Here is a 25,580-nt window from a genome sequence, read left to right as displayed (position 1 = left end):
TGCAAAGGAAGTATTAAGGGTTTTAATAAAGACACGTGTGTAATATTTGTTCATGTCTTGCGGCTTTCAAAACCTGACATTTATTTTATGTGGCTTTTACGTCAAGCAGATTTGGCCACCAACCAACCAAGTGTCTGCAGCGGGGCTTTTTTTTTGGGGTAGAAAAGGCCCAGCAGGAACTCATTTGCATATTAGGCCACGCCTCCTGATGCCAAGCCAGCTGGAACTGTGTTCCTGTGCGTTCCTGCTAAATAACCCCAAAAGCCCTGGTAGGCTTCTAAAGTATGGGTTTACTCATTAAGGCCAGAATCCAGGGCAGATTGAAATGAACCTGTTGGGGTGCAGAGATCACACCCGTGACCAGCAAGTGCCGCAGGAGAATTGAAAGGAGATGTAGGTTATTCAGCTGGCCAACCTGGAAGCAGGCTCCTTCAAGGCTGCCCGATGCTTCGCCAAGCTGATTGATGGCTTAGAGGCTACACAGCTCGTCAACAGCATGGGGACAGTGGGGAAATATCATATATTTCAGGGGTGGCCAACGGTAGCTCTCCAGATGTCTTTTGCCTACAACTCCCATCAGCCCCAGCCAGCTGATGGGAGTTGTAGGCAAAAGACATCTGGAGAGCTACCATTGGCCATCCCTGATATATTTGATGTACTCCATGGGGGAATGGGCAGAATATAAATAAACTAATAATAATAATAATAATAATAATAATAATAATAATGGACTGTGGTATTTATTGATATGTAAGGCTGACTGGTTATTTGATTGACTGATATGCTTTTCTGTTCTGTGCCAGAACCGCCACAATGGAAACCATCCAGGTTGCCAACACTGCTTTTGCAGTTGACGTATTCAAAAAGCTGAGTGAGAACGATAAGCTGGCCAATATTATTTTCGCTCCCCTGTGCACTTCGACTTCTCTGGCTCTCGCGTACAAGGCTGCTAAGGGGGACACAGCGGACCAAATGAAGCAGGTAAATGTGTTTTGGTGTGAATTTGGGAGGTGCAACAATAAAAGCTCGGTTAACAATTCTTTTGTAGCTCCCTAAAATGAATTGTCCTTGTTACATAAATTAAATATATACTTCATCATGTATGTATTTAGATGTTAAGCAGGGGAAGTGACCAGGGGTGGAATTCTAGCAGGAGCTCCTTTGAATATTAGGCCACGCACCCCTGATGTAGCCAATCCTTATCTGGGAGGACCGGGTTTGATTCCCCACTCCTCTACAAGCAATTGCTGGAGTGATCTTGGGTCAGTCATAACTCTCTCAGAGCTAGGGTTGCCAAGTCCTATTCAAGAAATATCTGGGGACTTTGGGGGTGGAGCCAGGAGACTTTGGGGGCGGAGCCAGGAACAAGGGTGTGACAAACATAATTGAACTCCAAGAGAGTTCTGGCCATCACATTTAAAGGGACAGCACACCTTTTTAAATGTCCTCCTTCCATAGGAAATAATGAAAGATAGGGGCACCTTCTTTTGGGGCTCATAGAATTGGATCCCCTGGTTCAATCGTTTTGAAACTTGGGGGGTACTTTGGGGAGAGGCACTAGATACTATACTGAAAATTTGGTGCCTCTACCTCAAAAACAGCTCCCCTAGAGCCCCCAAAACCTCCAGATCAATTCCCCATTATACACTATGAGAATCGATCTTCACATAGGGAATAATTAAGTGCTCAGCAGACATTTCCCTCTCCCCCCCCTTTTCTGGCGACTGAAGCAAGGGATTGGCCTCTCTACTCACGAGTTGCTGCCAACTTCTTCAAAGTAACACAGATGCACCATCCCAGGAGGAAGCCTTTCAATTGGAGACTGAAGCCTCCGGAGGTTGAAAGGCACATGGTCCTCTGGGGGCGGGGCTTCCCCCTGCAGGCCAGCTGACTGGGGGCGAGAAGGCGTCTGGGAAAGCAGAAGAATTCCCGCTGGGACCTGGGGATTGGCAAGCCTACTCAGAGTTGTTCTCTCAAGAGCAGTTCTCAAAAGAGCTCTCTCAGCCCCACCCAGTGCACAGGGTGTCTGTTGTGGGAAGGGGAAGGGAAAGGAGATTAAGCTGCTCTGAGACTCAGTGTAAAGGGTGCAGTATAAATCCAGTCACCTCCTCCTCCTCTTCTTCCTCCTCCCAAGTTTGAAGAAAGATCTCTTTAGTTTCCATGTGGCCTCGATCTGCGAATTTAAGTATCTGCAGATGGTGGCCACACATGGCTAATGGTATATAGATGTCTTTCTGTGCCTAGATCCAAGTGGGCAGCCGTGTTGGTCTGAAGTAGTAGAACAAAGTAGGACTCAAGTGCACCCTTAAGACCAACAAAGTTTTATCCGGAAGGTAAACTTCAGTGTGCTCCAAGCACACTTCATCAGACAAGGAATCAGGTACAATAAGCAGAGCTACGTATAGCTGATAGGCAGTGGTTTAGAATGCACAATGGTACAAGTTTAAGATCCAATGACAGAATAGTAAGCTTAACAAATTGAGCTGTCTTTTTCCTTGGTTTCTGAGCACGTCTCGCTCTTCCCTCCTGCATTCCCTGCTGCTTTGTGCTGGGCCTTCTTCTTGGTTCTGCATTTATTTTAAGGGAATCAGCACTCAGACCGCTTCCAGCGTGCTCTTGCCCCGCACTCCCCCAAAGTGCTTTCGCTGCAAACCTTTGTTTTGCTCCGTTTTGAAATCCATGCGACGATTTAACATATATTTTTTCTGCAAATACTTCAGCATCACCCGCTGCCCTTCCCTGTTTCAGTTTCTTTTTCTTTGATCTACGTTAGGTGGCCAATTAACATGATAGCAGGTTTCCTCATTGGGCAATTGCTGAATATTTACATTTGTTTAGAGTCGGCAGCAGTTTAAGATGGGAGAGCGACTGGAAAAACCCGCTTTTCAAGAAGCGCTTCTAAGCCAAATGGACTTCAATCACGAACATTTCCCTCAAAACAAAAACAGGTGCAAGGATTGATGGCTTGCATTTGGATTAGATACTAACCATTACGAATTGTAGATTATCCCTGGGTTATTCCCATTATGTTATGTCAGCAAAACAGCCCTGTGGCGCAGAGTGTTAAAGCTGCACTATTGCTGTCCTAAGCTCTGCTCACAACCTGAGTTCGATCCCCGGCAGAAGCTGGGTTTTCAGGTAGCCGGCTCCAGGTCAACTCAGCCTTCCATTCTTCCGAAGTTGGTCAAATGAGTCCCCAGCTTCCTGGGGGGAAAGCGTAGATGACTGGGGAAGGCAATGGCAAACCACCCTGTAAAAAGTCTGCCGTGAAAACGCTGTGAAAGCAGCGTCACCCCAGAGTCGAAATCGACTGGCGCTTGCACAGGGGACCTTTCCTTTCCTATGTCGGCAAACATTGCTCTGTTAACAGTGAAAGGCCTCATCGACTCAAGTCCGGCCCTAGACTGTCTGCACCCGAGGCAAGGCTAACTTCTGCCCCCCCTCCCTGCACTGATAACATAGCAATTTGGCACCCCCAGAATGCCAGAGCCCTAGGAGATCACCTCGTTTGCCTCCATTCAATCTCATTCTGATTTTCCTGGAAGGATTCCTCCCACCAGCCCAGCGCCGGATTAAACCCTGTGGAGGCCCCTAGGCAGTCAAAATCTTGGGATCCCCCAAGCCAATTATCTTAGAGTCTGATTGCCCACCTCACCACCCATGGCCCCCGCTGCCGCTTGCAGGCCTCTTCTACCTTTAAAGCCCTATAGGGCCGAGGACCTGCTTACCTTAGGGACTGTCTCTCCCCACACGTTTCCCAGAGGGTACTTCGATCTGGGACGAAAAATCTATTAGCGATCCCCAGGCTGAGAGAGGCTAGACTGCAGTCCACCAGAGAGCAGGCCTTCTTGATTGCTGCCCCCTATTGGTGGAATTAGCTGCCAGAAGAAGCTAGGGTCTTGCGGGACCTCACCCAGCTCTGCAAGGCCTGTAAGACAACTCTGTTCCGGCAGGCCTTTAATTTGACATCGAAGGACTGATATGGGGTGACTGAGACACATCTCATATATACTGAACACCATCTGGAGCGAGAAAACGTCGAATATGATCCGAACCAGAGTTTTTGAAATTGTTCTTAACTGTTTTAATTGTTTAACTTGTTTTATTGTTTAATTGTTAAATTGTTCTTATCGTACTGGTTGTGAGCCGCCCTGAGCCTGCGGGGAGGCAGGATGTAAATCCAATAAATCTTAAAAGCCCCTTTTACTAAGCTGCAGGGGAGAGGCAGAGAGAGGCAAACTTGGCGACAACGCCAACAGCAGCTGCACCAGGCAAGTCGGGCAAAGAGCAGCTCAGTTTGCTGGCTGCGTGTGCAGGCTGGGAGGGCTGCAAGCAGGGGGAAACTGGGGGGGGGGGGAGTTGGCTCGGGGCTCCAAAGGCTGTAGGGGCCCATAGGCCAGTTCCTACTTGGCCTAATTGTTAATCCGGTTCTGCACCAATCGTGGCTCTATGAAAAGGAAGAGAGAACACGGGGCATTGAAAGGAAGGGAGAAGTATCAAGCTGGTGCCTCGGCCACTTCTTCTCCAAAAGATAAGAGCCATCAGGGCTCAAAACACACTTTCTTCTGTGAATATGCAGAAAGCACAATCCGCAGAGATGTGGGTTTCTGGCACAAAGTGCTGAAGTATAATTACATATGTGGAATGAAAGGGAATTATCCGAATCAAAGGTATACCATCTGAAGTTCAGGAAAAATAGTAATTTTTTTTTAGTTTTATTTTAGTAGATTTATAGTCCACCCTTCCCCTTAATGGGCTCAAGGTGGATCACAAACACAATAAAACAGTAAAAATCCAACAGTAAAACCATAAAACCATGACATAATAAACAATCAAAATAGTAAAGACTGAATGCAGGAAGACCCAACATGTTTCCTTTTATCTATGCTGAGAGCTGTGTTTTAATTTGAAATGTTATTGCTCAACAGGGCCTTCATCTAGAAGACGTTAAAGATGTTCCCTTTGGCTTCCAAACACTAACAGCGGATACCTCCAAGCTTAGTTCTTTTTATTCACTGAAAATGGTCAAACGGCTTTATGTGGAAAAGTCCCTAAACCCAACTACGGTAAGCCACTAAGAAAGAATGGCGAAAGTCGAGAAAGAAGTACTTTTTTCCCTTTCTCACAATACAAGAACTCGTGGACACTCAATGAAATTGTTGAGCAGTCGGGTTAGAACGGATAAAAGGAAGTACTTCTTCACCCAAAGGGTGATAAGCACGTGGAATTCATTGCCGCAGGAAGTGGTGGCAGCTACAAGCATAGCCAGCTTCAAGAGGGGATTGGATAAAAATATGAAGGAGAGCTCCATCAGTGGTTATTAGCCACAGCATATTATTGGAACTGTCTAGGGTAGTGATGCTCTGTATTTTTGGTGCTTGCCGGGCGGGGGGGTGGGGTGCAAAGTGGAAGGGCTTCTAGTCCCACTTGTGAACCTTCTGATGGCACTTGAGGTTTTTTTGGCCATTATGTGACACAGAGTGTTGGACTGGATGGGCCATTGACCCGATCCAACATGGCTTCTTTTATGTTCTTATGTTCTTAATCATGTTTTTTTTTTTTGAAACCCAAACTATTGACCATTGTGACCTTAAACTTCATTGTGAATATAATTTTCCTATTGATTATTGTTACATGATAGCTCATCTTCAGTAGGTATTAAATTACAACACAGGTCTCTTGTTTAGTGCAAAAGCTGCATCAAAAGATTACAGATTGTCTAGCAACATTCACTTCCTAGCCATATCTGAAAGTAGAATGTTATTACCTGGGCTTTTTTGGTAGAAAAAGCCCAACAGGAACTCATTTGCATATTAGGCCACACCCCTGATGGCACCGTTGTCTCACACAGGGCTTTTTAAAAGAAAAGGCCCAGCAGGAACTCATTTGCATATTAGGCCCCACCCCCTGACACCAAGCCAACCGTTCCTGCTAAAAAAAAAAGGCCTGGTTATTACCAATGTTCCCTCTAAGCTGCGGAGTCTTGCGAGCAAAAATTCTACTTTGTGAGCTGCTGGCATGAAAGTTGTGAGTTGCTGCATAAATTAGTGTGCCCAGGGGTCATCCTTCCTAAACTGAGATAAAAATTTGTGAGCTGGAGGCCAAAATCTGTGAGCTGGCTCGCAATAACTCAGCTTAGAGGGAACACTGGTTATTACTATTTGTTTCTTCCTTAATATGATTTAAGCATAATGGAGGCATATAAATCAGAGCAGGTACAGCACGGCAGCTAAGGAAATGAGCTACGATCTAGGAGGTCTACAGTTCTCAGACCTTGTTTTTGTCATTGATTCATTAGATGACCTCAGGCAAGCTGATCTTTTTGGACTTCTGCCAAGAACTCCCCAGGTGGCTCCCAAAATGCTACTCAGCCCTGGCCTCTGCCATCAACTCACTAGGTGGCCTCGGACAAAATTCACAGCCTCTGCCATCAACTGATTAGGGCAGGGGTGTTGAACTCATTCGTTATGAGGGCCGGATCTATTATAAATGAGACCTTGTCGGGCTGGACCATGTTGTGCTGGACCGAGCCACGTTGGGCCAGGCCATGTGTACCTATTTAAGATTAGGTAGCAGAGATATGAATTTTAGAAAGAACACAAACACAAATATATTTTTAAAAAAACCGTAAAACATGCTTAAAACGTTAGCACTCGTTGGTCTTAAAGGTGCTTTCTTTGTATCTTTCCCATGGGATCCAGGGAACTGGGCAAAGGAAGCTCTGGCTCTTTCCTTCCTTCCCCAGGGGACTGGGGCGGGGAGGAGCCTCAGCCAATAGAAGGAAGAAAGGCTTGGCTCAGTAGCTCTGCTGTGCAATCGAGAGAGCCTGGCAAAGCAAACTATTCTTCCCCCCCTTCCTCCCCAAGGGAGGAGCCTCAGCCAATGGAGAAAATAGAGACCTCACTCTGTAGGAAGCAGATGACAGCCAGTTGCTCAGGGGCTTGATAGGAGCACTCTGGGGGCCTGATTTGGCCCCCAAACTGCATGTTTGATATCCCTGATATAGAGCTTGTTTGGCTGGAAAGCTCACACAGTAGCGCATCACACAGTAGCGCATTGCTATTCCATAAGTCTGTTTGCATCTTTTATAAAAATCTAAGTGGCATTCAAAGTGGCATTTTAAATTAAACAATACTGAACAAATCCAGCTCCGCCAAACATTCATCAGAGTACACCCTCTGTATTTTAGCACTCTATATTATATTTTATATTTTAATTGAACTATTTTAATTTAAATCCGACTTCAGATTGCCATAAAAAACAATACATGCAAATTGATAAATAAATATTTCGGCTGAAATTTTTTAGAACTGAAGAATATTTATCACGTCATATGTGCACGGAAGATGTATGAGGATATAATTTATATATGAAGTAGTGCAGTTCTGGTGTCATCCTTGTGAAGTTGATATAATGATGACCACAAGGCTCATACCAGGCCAGCATAATAGGTGGAAGAAGAAGAAGAACTGGTTTTTATACCCCATTTTCTCTACCCTAAGGAGTCTCAAAGGGGCTTACCATTGCCTTCCCTTCCTCTCCCCACAACAGTCACCTTGTGAGGTAGGTGGGTCTGAGAGAGTTCTGAGAGAACTGTGACTGGTCCAAGGTCAACCAGCAGGATTCATGTGGACTGGAGGTTTGTTTGTATGTGTGTGTGTGACCCATGACAAGTGAAGATGGATAACAATTAAGTTCAAAAGTGATGGTGTAATGACATACTTGCTTTTTTTGATAGCATACCCAGCATATTTGAGATATTGAGTTTCTTGATGGGATCTACTAAGCTGGCTGTAATTCAGCCACTCTTAGAGATGCTCGTTCATTCATTTATTGTAATTAGCCATTGGCTGTTTAAGAAAAGGTAGTCCCCTGTGCAAGCACCAGTCGTTTCCGACTCTGGGGTGCCATTGCTTTCACAACATTTTCACGGCAGACTTCTTACGGGGTGGTTTGCCCTTGCCTTCCCCAGTCATCTACACTCCCCCCCCCCCCCCCCCGCCAGCAAGCTGGGTACTTATTTTACTGACCTCGGAAGGATGGAAGGCTGAGTCAACCTGAGCCGGCTACCTGAAATCAGCTTCTACCGGGATCGAACTCAGGTTGTGAGCAGAGAGTTCAGACTGCAGTACTGCAGCTTTACCACTCTGCTCCACAGGACTCTATATTAGCTGTTACAAGTCTACAAAAGTCTCAAGGGAAAGCAAAGGAAACTAAACATTAGTGAACAGACAAAGTAAAGCAGAAGGGTATAACAACAGATGCAATACAATAGGAATAACAATGGCGATATACACATAAATCTACAAATCATCCCTTCGCATTGCTACCTTGGCATGTATTTTCTTTGCTGCAAGGGTGAAGGCTGAAACTTTCTGGGAGATATAAGCATCAGTATCAGATAAAAGAAATACTATTAGAGATGCTCTGTCTTTTTATAGCCCCTCTCAGGCCACAAACACATGAGATATATCAGGATGTGTCAAGCTTCAGATATGGCTGGTGGGCTGCAGTCATCTTGACGGTTGTAAGTTCTGCAGATATTTCAGCCACTAGCTCAGGGGCGTCAAACATGTGGCCCGGGAGCCAAATCAGGCCCTTGGAGGGCTCCTGTCAGGCCCCCAAGCTGTCTGGCTGTCATCTGTTTCCTTCTCCTCCTCTCTTGCTTCCTTCTGCATAACAGCTTGCTTTGCAAGGCTTGCTCAATTGCACAGGAGCTACAGAGCAAAACCTCTATTCTCTTCATTGGCTGAGGCTCCACCCTTGGGGAGGAAGGGGGGAGGGAGAGCTTGCTTTGCCAGGCTTTCTCAAATGCACAGCAGAGCTACTGAGCCAAGCCTCTCTTCCTTCTATTAGCTGAGGCTCTTCCCCCTCCTGGCTCCCGGGGATGGAAGGAAAGAGCCAGAGCTTCCTTTGCCCAGTTCCCTGGATCCTGTGGAAGAGATAAAAATAAAGCACCTTTAAGATCAAAGAGTGGTAATGTTTTAAGCATGCTTTATTTGTGTTTATCTGTGTTCTTTATAAAGTTTATATCTCTGCTACCTAATCTTAAATAGGGACACATACAGCCTGGCCCAATGTGGCTCGGCCCAGCAAGGTCTCATTTATGTCTGATCTGGCCCTCATAACAAATGAGTTCAACGTCCCTGCACTACCTGTTTCACAAGCGATCAATGAGGTTTGCCAGGCTGCCACTACAGATTAGGCCTATGAAATGGATGAATAGCTTTCTGCATGCGAAAACTGATAAGAACATCGACTCCTCATTGGATAAAAATATGGAGCAGGGGTCCATTAGTGCTATTAGCCACAGTGTGTGTGTGTGTGTGTGTGTGTATATATATATATATATATATATATATATATATATATATATATATATATGTATGTGTGTGTGTGTGTGTGTAATTTTTTTGGCCACTGTGTGACACAGAGTGTTGGACTGGATGGGCCATTGGCCTGATCCAACATGGCTTCTCTTATGTTCTTATGTTCTCATTATAAAGCGACCTTGATGAAGAATCTTTGATTTGAAATGGTCTTCTTAAGATCCAGATGTGTCCATCGTTGCACCACACAGCTGCATGACCTCTGAGAAGAGGTTTTTTTTGCTGTGAAATGAACAGAAAAAACCCCCTGTATGTTGATCTCTTTATTTTATGGACTATATGAATGTTCCTAAACAAATGGTGACTGTCCTATTGAAACTGTTCAATTAATTTTCACTTCGCAATAAGATGTTACAGTGGTTTTTTGGGGTTTTTTTTCACTACGGTAAAAGAAGCTGGCTGGGAAGACTTTTAGGGTCTCTTTTGCACTCTAATTTTCATCACGTGTGTCCCTATTGCTTCCCCCCTCCCTTTCCACATGTTTTATTTCCTGTAGTGGTCAGTTCAATACTACATTCTTGTGTGTCGGGCATACATCCTGCAGATTTAAAGTGTCAGATATACAACAATTGAACAAAGCAGGAGTCAAGTTTCACCTTTAAGACCAACCAATTTTCATTTAGAACGTAAGCTTTCGTGTGCTCTTAAGCACACTTCATCGGACAAGGAATCCAGCACAGTGAGCAAAGCCATACATAGCTGAGCAGTGGCCTACCAGCTATGTATGGCTCTGCTCAGCTATGTATGGCTTTGCTCACTGAGGTGGATTCCTTGTCTGATGAGGTGTGCTTAAGAGCACACGAAAGCTTACGTTCTAAATAAAAATTGGTTGGTCTTAAAGGTGCGACTTGACCCCTGCTTTGTTCAGCTGCTTCAGACCAACACGGCTGCCCGCTCAGATATACAACAATGTAATGTCTAATTGACCACTAGAGGGAGAAAAACGTGCAGAAAAGAAAAAGAAAACCAAAGCAATAGGAACACATTGGGGAGGGATGGTGGGGAGGGATGGTGCCTCAGTGGTAGAGCATCTGCTTGGGAAACAGAAGGTCCCAGGTTCAATCCCCAGCATCTCCAACTAAAAAGGGTCCAGGCAAATAGGCATGAAACACCTCGAAACTCCGGAGAGCCGCTGCCAGTCTGAGTAGACAAGACTGACTTTGATGGACCGAGGGTCTGATTCAGTATAAGGCAGCTTCATTATGTTCATATGTTCACATAAGCCGCACAAATGAGAGTGCAGATGTGCTTGAATAAATATTTATATTCTACTGTTGGCTCCTTAAGGATTAGACTCACATAACCATTTTGTTCCTGCCGTAAAAGCTTTTTTAAAACAAAAATCCAAGAGAGATCCATTAAAAAACCCAATATGCCCTTTATTATAAAAAGATCTTCACGGTTGAAAGAAGTTCAATTTATGGTGGGGAAAAAAATAGCTATATAAGTCTAGCTTCTTGAAATGAGATCCCATTAAAGGTTGCCTCTGTAAGCCTGAAGCCTAGAGGGCTGCAGTGTGTTTGGAATTTTATTTCCCTGGGATGCACGAGGACTTAATATTTCTCCTTCTATTTTTCAGGAATTTACCAGTGCCGTCAAAAGACCCTTCCCATCAGAATTGGAGCTGGTTGATTTTAAAGACAAAACAGAGGACACCAGGCTACAAATCAACAAATCTGTTTCCGACTTAACTGATGGCAAGTGCGGCTTAATCACTCAACCTGCTTAATGTTGTCTAAAAGTGGGACTGTTGTTGTAAAGTGAATCCTTCCATGATTGTACTTTAAATTTTTTTTTGAAAGGCTTGTATCTTGCATGCTTAGAAAGCTCAGAGTAGCTAATGACTTCACATTAAACTTCCTAATTAAAATAATCTATAAAATGCTTCCGCATAAATTGCCATAGCCCTCTAAGAAGAGCCCTGTAAGCTCTTGGAGGATTGGCTACATCAGGGGTGTATGGCCTAATATGCAAAGGAGTTCCTGCTACAAAAAAAGTCCTAGCCATAGCAAAAACTCATATCCATATCATACTGCAATATTACTTTGCCTGTACATTATCACAGCCTTGTGTAGTAGTTAGAGAGTGAGAGACTTGAACCTCGGTGTTCAAATCCCCATTCAGTCATTAAACAGGGTAGATGATCCTGAGCCAGTCACACTCACAGCCTACCTCACAAAATAATTCTGACGATAAAATGGGAAAGAAGAGAATGAAGGATACTGCCGTAAGTACCTTAAAAGAAGGGTGGGATAAAAATGGACTCAGAAAATCCGCAGTAAGCTGTCTGTGTATAATAATAGAAGAAGAAGAAGAAGGAAGAAGATATTGGATTTATATCCCTCCCTATACTCTGAATCTCAGAGTGGCTTACAATCTCCTTTACCTCCCCACCCCACAACAGGCACCCTGTGAGGTGGGTGGGGCTGAGAGAGCTCTTGCAGCAGCTGCCTTTTCAAGGACCACCTCTGCCAGAGCAATGGCTGACCCAAGGCCATGCTAGCAGGTGCAAGTGGAGGAGTGGGGAATCAAACCGGGTTCTCCCAGATAAGAGTCCGCGCACTTAACCACGACACTAAACTGGCTCTTTGGTTTTGAAGAAGAAGAAGGAGAAGGAGAAGGAGAAGAAGAAGAAGATGATGATGAAGATGAAGAAGTAATAGAAGAAGAAGAAGAAGCCTTTACTGAGTGCCTACAAGTTCTTGTCTTGTGAGAAAGGGAGAAAAGTACTAATTTCTCTACCTTCTCTATCCCATGAATAATTTTGCAATTTGTCATCTTGTCCTGAAGTCCTGATCTGAACTGTGATTGTGCAAGCTGCTATTTGTTTTTTAAATTCAGAGAGGATCTATGGATTTCCTCCCAGTGCCTTGTCTAGATAAAACTTCAGTATAACTTCAAAGTTGTAGTAGATGTGTCAGGACTTGTACGGAAGCTTCAGTTCACAAATGAGGTGGTGTTCAGTGCCCCCACAGTGTAAGAATACAAAAGACACAAAACATTCTTTCTGTGAAGGCAATGAGATGAGTCACCCCCTAGAGTCATACATATCAGCAGTCCCCAACCTTTCTGGCACCAGGAACCGGTTTTGTGGAAGACAATTTTTCCACAGACTGGAGGCAGGGGTCGATGATTTTGGGATGATACAATTGTGCACTTTATTTTGGTGTGGTGGTTAAGTGTGTGGACTCTTATCTGGGAGAACTGGGTTTGATTTCCCCACTCCTCCACTTGCAGCTGCTGGAATGGCCTTGGGTCAGCCATAACTCTCACAGACTTGTCCTTGAAGAGGCAGCTGCTGTGAGAGCCCTCTCAGCCCCACCTACCTCACAGGGTGTCTGTTGTGGGGGGAGAAGATAAAGCAGATTGTGAGCCACTCTGAGATTTTGAGTGGAGGGCAGGATATAAATCCAATGTTGTCGTCTTCTTATCATTATTACTGCATTGTAATATATAATGAAATAATTATACAACTCGCGACCCGGTTGCTAGCAGGCCACGGACCGGTACTGGTCCATGGACCGGGGGTTGGGGACCCCTGATATATATGTATGTGCTCACTTAGGCAAAGACCTGAAGTGGAAGCTGAAGTTTGTGTTTTTGAGATGATGACGAATTGTATGAATAACCCCAGAAACTAAAAATCCCCTTGGGCCAAGCAACATCCCAAACTAGATATTTATGTAGGTTTTGGGGCTGGGGTGTCATCAGTATGCACTGGTTTTCATTGGAGCACCAGATCAAGTTCTTGGTCTTGACCTTTAGTGGTCAGGGACCTACATACCTTCAGGATCACTTCTCCCAGTATACTACTGGAAGAGCACTGGGCTCAGGGAACAAGAACTTTCTTGTGGTCCCTGGCCCGTGAGAGATCCAGCTTTCTTCAGCTAGGGTCAGGGCTTCCTTGGCCCTGGCCCCCACCTGGTGGAACTCTCTGCCAGAGAACAACCATGTCCTGCAGGATCTCTCTCTCTCTCGGCTTGGCTTCGCGAACGAAGATTTAAGAAGGGTGCAATAGTCCACGTTTGCTGCAGACTCGCTGGTGGCTGACAAGACCAATGTGGGACAGGCAGGTCCGGCCACAGCGGCTGCAGGGAAAAGTCTGATTTAGGGTTGGTCCTGTAGCAGTGCGATTCTTCCTCAATCTCCTTTTGTCCTCAAGACCAGCTATGCGTGTGTTCTCAAAGGAAGAGACAGCCTGGTGGATGGTGTGCCTCCATGCTTTGCGATCTGAGGCTAGGTCAGACCACTGGTGATGGTTGATGTGACAGGTGCTAAGGGATTTCTTCAAGGAGTCCTTGTACCTCTTCTTTGGTGCCCCTCTATTTCGATGGCCGGTGGAGAGTTCGCCATACAGGCCTGCAGGATCTAATACCTTTCCTTAGGGAATGAAAGGCAGAGATGTTCCACCAGGCATTTGGCTGAGGACAGCGATGGGCAGGGCTTTTTTTTTTGTAGCAGGAACTCCTTCGCATATTAGGCACTAGATGCTGTACTGAAAATTTGGTGCCTCTACCTCAAAAAACAGCCCTCCCCCCCAGAGCCCCAGATACCTGCAGATCAATTCTCCATTATTTTCTATGGGAATAAATCTCCATAGGGAATAACAGAGTTCCCAGCAGACATTTCCCTCCCCTCCCCCCGCTTTCTGATGACCCTGAAGCGGGGGAAGGGCCTCCAACCCGGGGGATCCCCTGCCCCCACCTGGGGACTGAATTGACCCGGAAACATGCGCCAGACAAAACCTTTGGGAGAAATGCCTATCCATTGCATTTTCACTTTCACTCCAGAAGCGTTTTCACTCCCGCTCCGGGATGACTGGATATAAATTTGCTGTGACATACAAGCAAGGAAAGAAGAAATGAGCTTTCATTCTTCATGAGGAGTTTCCTGTATGGACTTTTAAATCTGTGGTCTTTCGGGTCTTCAAAAAGCATTTTAAGGTGGTTGTGTACAGCTTGTGTCTGGATGGTGTTGTAAGAAATAATTTGCACATTTTGTATTTACAGCGCTTTATTATATTTCTTTGACAACACATATATTTTTTGCAGCATTTGGCCGTGAGCGCTTGCCTATAGCCCTGCAAGGACTTGTGTCAAATAGTTTCTTGCTGCTTCTATGGAGGGTGGTTCAGTAAGAGTTCAGCTCTGGTTCAGCTTGGTTCAGCTGGTTCAGCTCTGCCCGCCTCTCAGACTTGTGCCTCAGATCTGTCATATCTGAAAGTTTTTTAATTAGTTTTTTCTTTTATTACACTGAGTTGTTGATTGGGGGTGACTTTTTGTAAGCCACCTTGGGTCCTGCTTCTTGGGGACACAGGTGAGATGGAAGCCTTTAGAAATATTACTAATAAATACCTGCCGAAACAGAAATACTCCAGAAGGTGACTCAGTGGTAGAGCATCTGCTTGGTAAACAGAAGGTCCCAGATTCAATCCCTGGCATCTCCAACTAAAAAGGGCTCAGGCAAATAGGCGTGAAAAACCTCAGCTTGAGACCCTGGAGAACCGCTGCCAGTCTGAGTAGACAATACTGACTTTGATGGACCCCTGAGGGTTCGGTTCAGTATAAGGCAGCTTCATATGTTCATATGTAAGAGTTTAACTTTGTCCTTCCTTTTCTTCTATGTATTATAATTGGGGTAATCTTTCAATGAACCTCTCTTTCCGTTGGGTCGACAGGTAAAATGGAGAATATTTTGGTCGAGGGGACTGTCAATGATGAGACAAAGATCATTCTGATAAATGCAGCCTATTTTACAACAAACTGGATGAAGAAATTCCCTGAGGAGCAAATCAAGGAATGTCCCTTTAGAATAAACAAGGTATGAAAGAATACAAGCCCTCCCACAAAAAACAATGGAATTTGCTGACATTTGCCGCCCGTGAATTGCCAGAATAGAATTTTAAAATATGGAGCTAAAGTTTCACCAAATTTTGATAGTCAAAGCATATATGCAGGGCTTTTTTTTCCGAGCAGGAATGCACAGGAACGCAGTTCCAGCTGACTTGGCCAGGGCTCCAGCTCAAAAAAAGGTCTCACTGCTTGAAGGGCACTTGGTGTAATTAGTCAACTGATCAAGGCCAGCAAGTATTACAACCGTCTTTCAGTTTGCAAAGATATAAGGATTGTGTACAACACATAATAGACAATACAATAATGATAGAGGCCAGCGGTGCTAGGGCCTTTTAAAGTAACGGAAAACCCCAAGGGTCCAAAAACCCCCATCTCCAATCGAAAAGATACAAGTCCAAACTTGGAAATAGTCCAACTGAAATTGACAAGGTGGGGGCTCCTGAGGAGTGTAGCTTCAATGCAGCCACTTTCTTAAAAAGACGTCTCTCTAGATTTTGATGACGTTTCAATTCTTTCTTCAGTTTGACGGCTCCATTATTTAGGAACCCCATTCTACATTCTCTAATCACAGCATTAAGCTTCTGATTTCAGTGCGAACATTGGGCTCTTTCCTTATAATATATTCTTGCAAACTGAAAGACGGCGTAATACTTGGTGGCTTTGATCAGTTGCAAAAAAAGGCCTCAGGCGGAGGGAAGGCACTAGGCAGCCACACGCTCCCGGACTACGTGCTCTGTCCTTTCTGCTGCCTCCAGCCTCCAATAGGCTTGCAAAGAGAGTAAGAGATACAGACCCACCCATGAGTGCCCCCTTCTGGGAAAAGCCGGGCCTGCAGCTGTCCACTGCACTGCATGTAGCTCTCTCTCTCTGGCCGTGTCTGGAGGGGCGAAACAAAGACCTTCTGAGAACACACCTTCATGAAATGCGACGGATGTCACTGTACTGTTCTGTGTCAATATGCGAGAAGTAACCCACTGAATGGGTGATGCCACTTCTGGTGATGTCAGGGGGTGTGGCCTGATATGCAAATGAGTTCCTGCTAGGCTTTTTCTACAACACAAGCCCTGCATATATGTAATATTATACTGAAAGCCTTCACCAGTTGTGACCTCCCACTGTATTTCTCAAAGCGCTATTTATATTTGTCTATTTAGTGATTTGATCCTCAGTGGGGATCTAAGGCATCTTACAACATCAGTTTCCACTCCTGGTTTGATCCTCACAACAAGCTTATGAGGTAGGTCACACTAAGAGAGAGTGGCTGTCTGAAGGTCAACGGACATCCAGACCTGAGTCGTGCAGATCTTAGTTCAGCCCTCTAACCATTGCATCGTGCTGGCTCGCTCTCTCTTTTTAAAAAAATAAATTTTATTTTATTGAATCTAATCCAATACAAAAGGGAGCGTAGTGGAAATAAATAATAAAAATATAAATCTAACATACAAGAATCCAATTTAGACCATTGGATGCATATAATAAATAATTCACAAAAACAATACATAGTATGCTAGGCATTAAGAATTGAGAAACAGCCCACAATTCATTCTATTAGGCAAAAAAGGAAATATTCCCAAAGATATTCCCCAAAATATTCAAAACCGGGGCCCAGAGCAAAACATAATCTATAGCCAAATCAGTATCATTTTCGAAGAAAGGGTTATCCATTGTCTTTCCCATTAAATATCTTTCCCATAACTTATCATACCACATTTCAATCGTGGGGGTATGTGGGGGTTTCCAATGTTTAGCAATTGTCATGCGAGCGATCACCAACATTGTCGAGATTAAAGAGTTCTGATCTTTACTTGCCAAATTATCAGGCCAGATATAAAATGAAAGAAGTTTGGGTCTTGCATTTCTTGCAACATACACATGCAAAGATACGTCAGTTATTTAGGTAGATTTCCCCAGGAAACTCTTACGCTTCCCTTACACATGTTCCTGAAGAATGAAGGTAAAAAATGCTGGATGGGGGGATCGTTAACAATGCCCAAGATTTGCAGAAAAATCTAAAATAAAAATTTGGGTGGGGTTTTAAAACCCAAAATGATAAAATGAGCTCCTGTAGCTTTAACAAACAGAGAGCTCCGTGGCACAGAGTGGTAAAACTGCAGTACTGCAGTCAAACTCTCTGCTCATGACCTGAATTCGATCCCAGCAGAAGCTGGGTTCAGGTAGCCAGCTCGAGGTTGACTCAGCCTTCCATCCTTCCAAGGTCGGTCAAATGAGTACCCAGCTTGCTGGGGGGAAAATGCAGACGACTAGGGAAGGCAATGGCAAACCACCCCATAAAAAGTCTGCCGTGAAAACGTCGTGATGCGACGTCACCTCAGAGTCAGAAACAACTTGTGCTTGCACAGGGGACTACCTTGACCTTTAACAAACAGATTCCTACAAGAGCTAAGAAACTAAGGGAGAAACCTGCACCACCCTCTTCAATTCCATCCCTCCTTCCCATGGTTCCCTTGGCTCTTGTGCACTATTTCTCTGTTCTAGGTCCCCAGGTGACCTCTGTGGTGGTGAAGAGCTTGCAAGCCTGCCTATTTCCCCCTCCTTCCCTGCTTCACACATGGTGGAAATAGTTGCCTATCTATGGGTCAGCGCTCAGAGGCTGACGGAGGTCCCAATGCTAAGCATGCTTACTTTAGAGTAAGCCTGCATTTAAGTTCCTCCCTGACCTCTGGAAGTCACACAAGCATGTGTGAAAGAACTGCATGTGGCTCTTGAGCCACAGTTTGGACCCCCCAGCTCTAGAGGATCCATGTTTAGAGCCTCGTCTTCCTGTGGTAGTTTACTGTACGATTTTAGATGAGATGCATACTTTCAGCCTAATCTACCTCACAGGGTTTTTTGTGAGGATAAAAAGGAGGAGAGGAAAACGACGTAAGTTGCTTGGGCACCGCTGTGGAGAAAGGCAGGCTATAAGAGAAGTAAAGAAATAATACAGCTGAAGATGGGAGACAAGTAAAAGGCAGTAGAACAAAGTAGGAGTCAAGTGGCATCTTTAAGTCCAACAAAGTTTTATTCAGAATGCAAGCTTTCGTGTGCTCCAAGCACACTTCATCAGACAAGGAATCAGGTACAGTGAGCAGAGCCACATATAGCTGGTAGGCAGTGGTTTAGAATGCAAAATGGTACAAATTTAAGATCCAGTGACTAAACCACTGCCTGCCAGCTATATGCAGCTCTGCTCACTGTACTTGATTCCTTGTCTGATGAAATATGCTTAGAGCACACAAAAGCTTACATTCTTTGTTGGTCTTAAAGGTGCAACTTGACTCCTACTTTGTTCTACTGCTTCAGACCAACACGGCTGCCCACTTGGATCTAAGTAAAAGGTTGGTTGGTGAATGGCTGAGAAAGAGAAAATGAAGCAGGGAAAAAGGGGAGGATACGGGTGTTGCCTAGAGGAGGAGAAGAAATACTGTGAGGCGAGGCGGGGGGAATACAGGGAAATGAGGTGTCTTCCAAGTCTTTGAGGGTTCCCTCCTATACAACTGGGCCTGGCCCAGTGGCCAGCACCGAACAGCTGGGCCACAGTTTTCCTAGGTAGAGGCTGATAACTGTAGACTGGCTGTTGAGTGGAAAGGAAGCAGGAAAAGGGGAGAGGTTATGGAGGTTTTCAGGAAAGGGAAAGAGGAAATAGTGATGGAGGAGGAGATGAGATGCCTGCCACAAAACTTTGCAGGTTCCCGCTTGTAATTAATAATAACCAAATTCTTTGTTCTTACCAGACTGAAACCAAACCAGTGGAGATGATGAACGTGGAAGCTACATTTTGCCTTGGGTACATAAATGATTTGAAAACCAAGATTCTGGAACTCCCCTGTCATAACAAGCACATTAGTATGCTCATCTTACTACCTAAAGATATTGAGGATGATACTACTGGCTTGGAACAGGTAGAAGACACCATTAATTGATTTAATTATCCATTGCTTTAACATTCAATGAAACACACACACAAATGAAAACAGCTATTTAAATTAGTGTGTGTGTGTGTGTGTGTGTGTGTGTATATATATATATATATATATAGTACAAATACAGCAGAGAGATGTTTAATAAGAAAATTTCAGCTAAAAGATAGCTAAAAATAGGTTTTATAAACTTCGCAGGGCCCCCCCCTTTTCTGGCAGCCAGGGCATTTTTGTAGCAGGAACTCCTTTGCATATTAGGCCACACCCCCCCGATGTAGCCAATCCTCCTGGAGCTTACAGTAGGCCCTGTACTAAGAGCCCTGTAAGCTTTTGGAAGATTGGCTACATCAGGGGTGTGTGGCCTAATTGCAAAGGAGTTCCTGTTAAAAAAAAACACAACCCTGCGGGTCGCTGATTCCAAAGAATAGGAGCCATAGATGAAGAGGCTGGGAAATGGAAGCCACCACCAATCATGCTTGTTGGTCAGAAATTAGTGAGAAAGTGGGTTGATGTGGTCAGATGTAAGCTTTCAGATGTCCCAGGGTGGCTTGAATTGAAATGATAAGCAAATTGGTAAACTGTACAGCCAAATCCAGCTAAATGGTCATCCTGCCCATTTAGAAGATGCTTTTGATACAATCGATGAAGAGCGAGTTCTGCATCCTGATACTTAATTATACTGTGCAGGGGTGGAATTCTAGCAGGAGCTCCTTTGCACATTAGGCCAAACACCCCTGATGTAGCCTTGTAAGCTCTTGGAGGATTGGCTACATCAGGGGGTGTGGCCTAATATGCAAAGGAGCTCCTGCTAGAATGCCACCCCTGATACTGTGTTTCAAAGTAAGCATGTTTATTCATATCTAGTGGGCTCTTTGCATCTGGTTGTTATGCTCCTAAAAATCCTAGGGGGTCGTATCCTTTTGAGGTTCTACACCAGCAAAATGCTACATTAGCGGCTCATGTCGTAACAAGTGGCTTTTCAACCAGGTGACAACAGATATCACAAAATGCAACTTAGTAGCAGCTCCCCACAACTTTAAATGGAATTGTATTGGTAGATGAGGAGAGATGGTGTAAGAGCACCCCAGCCAATCAGGACTGCCCTATTTGTGATCTACGTGACGAACTATCGGGACCATGGAGGACCTGATGGGTTGTTACTATTTGTGATCTGTGCAGTCATCAGTATGAATAACAGCTTGCCAGGTGCTTGCCAGCCTCACTGGGTATGCCACCCCAGTAGGCAGGAAAAACAGGGACTTACTGAGTCCCTGGTGGGCAACAAAAAATCTTTAAAATCCCCAAAATGCCCAGTCTCAGCATAGCTGTGGACTCCTGTTGTACACGGTCGTAGCCAGGGCTTTTTTTTTGTAGCAGGAACTCCTTTGCATATTAGGCTACACCCCCCTGTAGCCAATCCTCCAAGAGCTTACAGTAGACCCTGTAAGAAAAGCCCTGTAAGCCATTGGAGGATTGGCTACATCAGTGAGGTATAGCCTAATATACAAAGGAGTTCCTGCTACGAAAAAAGCCCTGGCCATAGCTAATATATAAACAAGGTTAGGGTGTTAGATAACTGCACTGCGCTTAATTGTCCAAACAACGAATAGGTCTTGCCTCGTTGAAGATCAGTTGTACTGGCTGATGTTCTTATCAATTTGTCTTACATTTTCAGCTCGAGAAAGAGCTCACTCCGGAAAAGCTGCAACAGTGGATCAATCCCAGCACAATGGCCAACGCAAAAGTGAATGTGTTTCTTCCCAAATGCAAAATTGAAGGGGAGTACGATTTCAAGCCTATTTTTGAAAGCCTTGGCATGACTCACATGTTTCAAGAGGATGAATCCGATTTCTCCGAAATGTCAGAGACCAAAGGGGTGGTTCTGTCACGGGTCATCCACAAAGTCTCGCTGCAAGTAGAAGAAGAAGGGGCAGATTCCCGAGACGTGCCCGGATACCGGATCCTACAACACAAAGACGAATTTAAAGCTGACCATCCATTTATCTTCCTCTTTAGGCACAACAAAACTCGTAGCATTGTGTTTTTTGGCAGATTCTGTTCTCCGTAAGCATGAGAAAATCCAGATTTATAAATATATATATATATAGTTTCCCTTTTTCTATAAACCTTAGAAACCCAAGTATTAAATTCTGAAAGATATCCTAAAGATGTTTCCTTGTTCAAGTAGGATGTATGATTTCATATGATGCTCTTGTTCACACTAGGCATTCGAAGCAGATATGTGTCGTTTTCTTAGGCAGCATGAAAAATGTGACCGATTCCCCACTAGCCTTACCCCACTCTCTCTCTCTCCTCTTCTCCGCGGGGCTTCCGTCGGATTTCGCACAAGCTGCCCCGAGGCTGCAACACGCTCTGCCTCTTTCATGCAGCAAGCAGGATCCTCTAAAAACCAGTTTCTGTTTGCCACGCAAAAGAGGCGAAGTGAGTTGCATCCCCGGGACAGCTTGTGCAAAATCCAACGGAAGCCCCACGGAGAATAGGAGAGTGAGAGTGGGGTAAGGCTAGTGAGGAATCGGTCTGTGTTTTGCACCTTGACTTTTAAAACACTGAAGCTAACTTCTCCCTCATCCAGGGTAATTTAATCTTGACTTTTAAAACACTGCAGCTAACTTCTCCCTCAGGGAGTTGTTTGAATTTGTGGGAGGGGGCAAAGTTCCAAAAGATTGCACTAGATCTTTAAAAATCTATGTAGCTGGAGCATCAGTATTGTTATATCATAAAAATTGCAAATTTGGTGATGTTCCCTTATTGAATGTAGTTCTTTCCCCCTGGTCCCTTAGGGCTAAAAAGCCTGTGCTGTAGTTGGGTTTTTACTTTCCTCTGCTGGGTCTTGGTTGTTGAAGCAGAGGCCAGGAGAGGCCCTGCTTTTGTCCCAATAAAACTTTCAATCCTTCTGGCCCAGTGTGCTTGTGGAATTCTTACATTGGCAACGTGGATAAAGCTACAGCGACCATGGGGATGGATGGTGTGATGCCGGAGTTTGATGGAATCAGTGTGGTCTGAGTATGTGGAGTAGGGTTGCCAAGTCCAACTCAAGAAATGTCTGGGGACTTTGGGGGTGGAGCCAGGAACAAGGCTGTGAAGAGCATGATTGAACTCTGAAGGGAGTTCTGGCCATCACATTTAAAGGGACTGCACACATTTTAAATGCTTTCCCTCCATTGGAAATAATGAGGGATAGGGGCATAGAATTGGGGGGGCTCATAGAATTGGACCCCCTGGTGCAATCTTTTTGCAGATTGAATGTCCTTCCTTTGCAAGCTCTCTAGAAAGCTCTCTTGGGTACGTACCACATGGCCTCTCTGTTTATGTCAACTAGCAGTCCAAATGCTGTGCCTTGCCTACTACGATCTCTAGATGAGCCTCTTTTCTTCTTCAGGGGGAAAAACGGAGGCAAAATAGGCATTAAGCCTTTCTGCTTTCTCTCTGTCCTCTGTCGGAATTTCTCCATTTCCACCCAACCTGATCTGGCAGCTTCAGTATGGAAATAGAAATAAACAGAACTATGCAAAAATACCACCAGGGAGTAGCTCATGGATGGATATTTCTACACCAATAACCTTTTTCATGCTGCCCATAACTAATCACAAAAAGCAAATGAACTTTTCAGAAAGGGAAATCTTCACCCATTCATCTATCCACCCACCCATCCATAGAACCATAGAGTTGGAAGGGACCTCCAGGGTTATCTAGTTCAACCCCTGCATAATGCAGGGAATTTACAAATACCTCCCCCCACATCCCCAGTGACATCTACTCCATGCCAAGAAGTTGGAAAAAAGAAAACAATCCCAAGATCCTTGGCAAAAAGTGGTCTGGAGCTGCCTGACCCCCAAGTGGTGATCAGCATTTCCCTGGACATATAAGAAAGGGCCGTGAGAACTAAGCACTGATGTGACCCATCCTGCCCTCCTTCTAATGATCTGCCTAAGTTCACAGAATCAGCATCAGATGCCATCTAGCCTCTGTTTAAAAACCTCCGAAGAAGGAGAACCCACCACATCCCCAGGAAGCCTGTTCCACTGAGGAACTACTCCGTCAGGAAGTTCTTCCTCATGTTTAACCAAAAACTCTTCTGATTTAATGTCAACCTATTAGTTCTGGTCTGATCATCTGGGGCACCAGAAAACAACTCCACGACTTCCTCTATATGACAGCCGTTCAAGTACTTGAAGATGGTGTTCATATCACTTCTCAGCCATCTCCTCTCCAGGCTAAACATATCATCCATCCGTCTATCTGTGTCTGTCTGTCTTAGGGAAGCCAGCCTCCAGGTGGAATTACACCTCATCTCCAGACTACAGAGATCAGTCCCGCCCCCCTGGAGAATATGGATGTCTTGGAGAGTGGGCTTTATGGCATTGAACCCCACTGAGGTCCGTGACTTCCCCAGGCTCCAAACCCAAATCTCTAGGAGTCCGTGCACTTAACCACTACACCAAACTGGTTCACAGCCTCATGGCAGCCAAGAAAAACTTACTTCTCTGAGAGAACATGGTGCCAAGGGAGAGGGGCTTCAGCTTCATCATTTTCCCAAGCTGAAATTGCTCCAGGAGGTATTGTTTACCTTGTTGCTGGAGTTTGGCCCTCATTGTCTGTGGGACCCTAGGCTAATCATTAGCTGTAAATCTTCATTCACCTCACAGGGCTGTTGAGAGCATAATGCCATCTGAAGGTCCTTGGAGAAAAAGATGGGATACAAAGGTGATCTATCAAGGAACAAAATTAGATTATTGTTACCAGGCCTTGTATTATTTCTCATATACAAACATTTCAATTCTGCTCTGGGTTAGCGGACAATTTTTCCAAGGATGTAATATTTCCTTTTTTTAAATGAAACCGTGTTGAGTTAAAACTTGTCCAAAGGAGCAGGGTTTCATTTGGGGGAAATCAGTCCTATGTTGAAAAATTCCAGTTGGGGTGCCACCTGGAGTACGTCATCAGTTCCACTGAAGTAGGAGTATTAATTAGCAGGTGTGGCAGCAGCATTTGAGTTCCAGTCTCCCCAGAAAGTTGCAGAGTGAACACCGAGCCAAGCTGATCGATTAAACCCCAGGGACGAGGAAGGTAAATCTGATTTGTTTAAATACAAGGTCATCCATCTAATGCTTAAATATTGAAAGAAAAATTGAGACTTTTATGTGGTTAAAAAGGTAAATTCAAGATACAATCCAAGTTTGAGTCCATAATATTAGCATAATATAATAGTAGTGTAAGAGTAGTGATTTATAGGAGGTGCTTGCCTGGAGCATCGTGGAAGTGTCTACTTTTAAAGAGAGAGAGAGAAGACGGATCTGTCTTGAAACGTGTGCAGAGCTTTTCCCAAGAAGAATTCCTGCATCAAAAGAAATCCTTATGAACAAAACCAAGCAGGAAAAATACACCGGCCATAACTCCCATAACTCGTATTTTTTAATCTCCATGTACTTAGAAAGAATAGAATGATATGAAAAATAGAATACAGCCAGATACAGATATCTAAAATAAAACGAGTTTAAGATAAAACGAGGATGGGAGAACTAGGTACACCACTCTAAGGTCCTTTGGAGGAACACAGCGGGATAAAAACACAGCGAGTTGATAGCCTGAGTTTGCTTTTCCTGAATACTGTAGCTCTTTGCTATACTGAATACTATAGCTCTTTTATAACTTGTTTGCAGCTGCACGTATCATTTCAATATGAAAAGGTATTACGCGGAAATATTTTGCTTCAGTGATCTGTTCTCATTAAAAGGAAGACTTGGAAGATCTCTTGAAGGAAGCAAAACTGCTTTCATTTGGGCATGTCCTTCCAAGTATATTTCCAGCAGCTGCATGCCTTTCTTCTTGGAGAAAGGCAGGAAGAACTTGCCAGTGCGCTGGGCTGGGTAATTCCTGAGCCATTGTGAAGTGTCCGTAATGATTCAAATGCTTGTTGCAAAATGTCAGTTGAAACGTATGACTTATAGCGCTGAAAGTATTGTGACACGAGCTGTCACACGTCAGCAGTAAGGGTTCACTGAGGCAACATGACAATGCCTGCTGGACGACTGCTGTCTGACTTCTGTGGTCTCAGTCCTGCCTCCTACTGTAGATGTCCCATCTGGTCATTGTGGAACTGTAATAGTAGTTCTCTGAGGTCCAAACTAAATGATATGGTGTCCCTGAATCCATCTCCACTGGCTCCATTTTGGGTTGGGAAAATGGTACTGGGAAGGAAGGCAGGAGCTCTTCCGATCCCATGCCACAAGACTCCCAATCAGAATTGCCCTCTAATAGTGCTGTTAATAGGACTGCCCTGGTGGGAACTCGCTCCTACAAAATAGTGATGTGTCCCCAGAATGGACTCAGGGACACTATATCATCTAGTTCAGCTCTCAGAGTTAGTACCAGAGGGTGCTTGTGTTCCTGTTGAGTAT

General features: G+C 44.6%; 1 protein-coding gene across 1 annotated transcript; it reads left to right on the top strand.

Annotated features, from left to right (window-relative positions):
* Positions 1-803: 803 nt before the first annotated feature.
* SERPINB5 (serpin family B member 5) lies at positions 804-21,392 on the top strand. The gene is made up of 6 exons (XM_060244274.1): positions 804-981; positions 4,929-5,066; positions 10,969-11,086; positions 15,067-15,209; positions 18,976-19,143; positions 20,837-21,392. Exons 1-6 carry the CDS (start codon positions 814-816, stop codon positions 21,227-21,229), a joined length of 1,128 nt encoding a protein of 375 aa, XP_060100257.1. The 5' UTR covers positions 804-813; the 3' UTR covers positions 21,230-21,392.
* The last annotated feature ends 4,188 nt before the right edge of the window (positions 21,393-25,580 follow it).

The sequence above is a fragment of the Heteronotia binoei genome, chromosome 7 (genome assembly GCF_032191835.1).
Source record: "Heteronotia binoei isolate CCM8104 ecotype False Entrance Well chromosome 7, APGP_CSIRO_Hbin_v1, whole genome shotgun sequence".
In the NCBI taxonomy this organism is placed as follows: domain Eukaryota; kingdom Metazoa; phylum Chordata; class Lepidosauria; order Squamata; family Gekkonidae; genus Heteronotia; species Heteronotia binoei.
This window is presented reverse-complemented; position numbering and strand designations above follow the sequence as displayed.

Excerpts from the sequence above, each read along its gene's own strand:
- SERPINB5 (XM_060244274.1), top strand. The coding sequence starts at position 814 with ATGGAAACCATCCAGGTTGCCAACACTGCTTTTGCAGTTGACGTATTC. Across the intron at positions 11,087-15,066 it reads TGTTTCCGACTTAACTGATG|GTAAAATGGAGAATATTTTG; the intron begins GCAAGTGCGGCT and ends TTGGGTCGACAG. Across the intron at positions 15,210-18,975 it reads GTCCCTTTAGAATAAACAAG|ACTGAAACCAAACCAGTGGA; the intron begins GTATGAAAGAAT and ends TGTTCTTACCAG.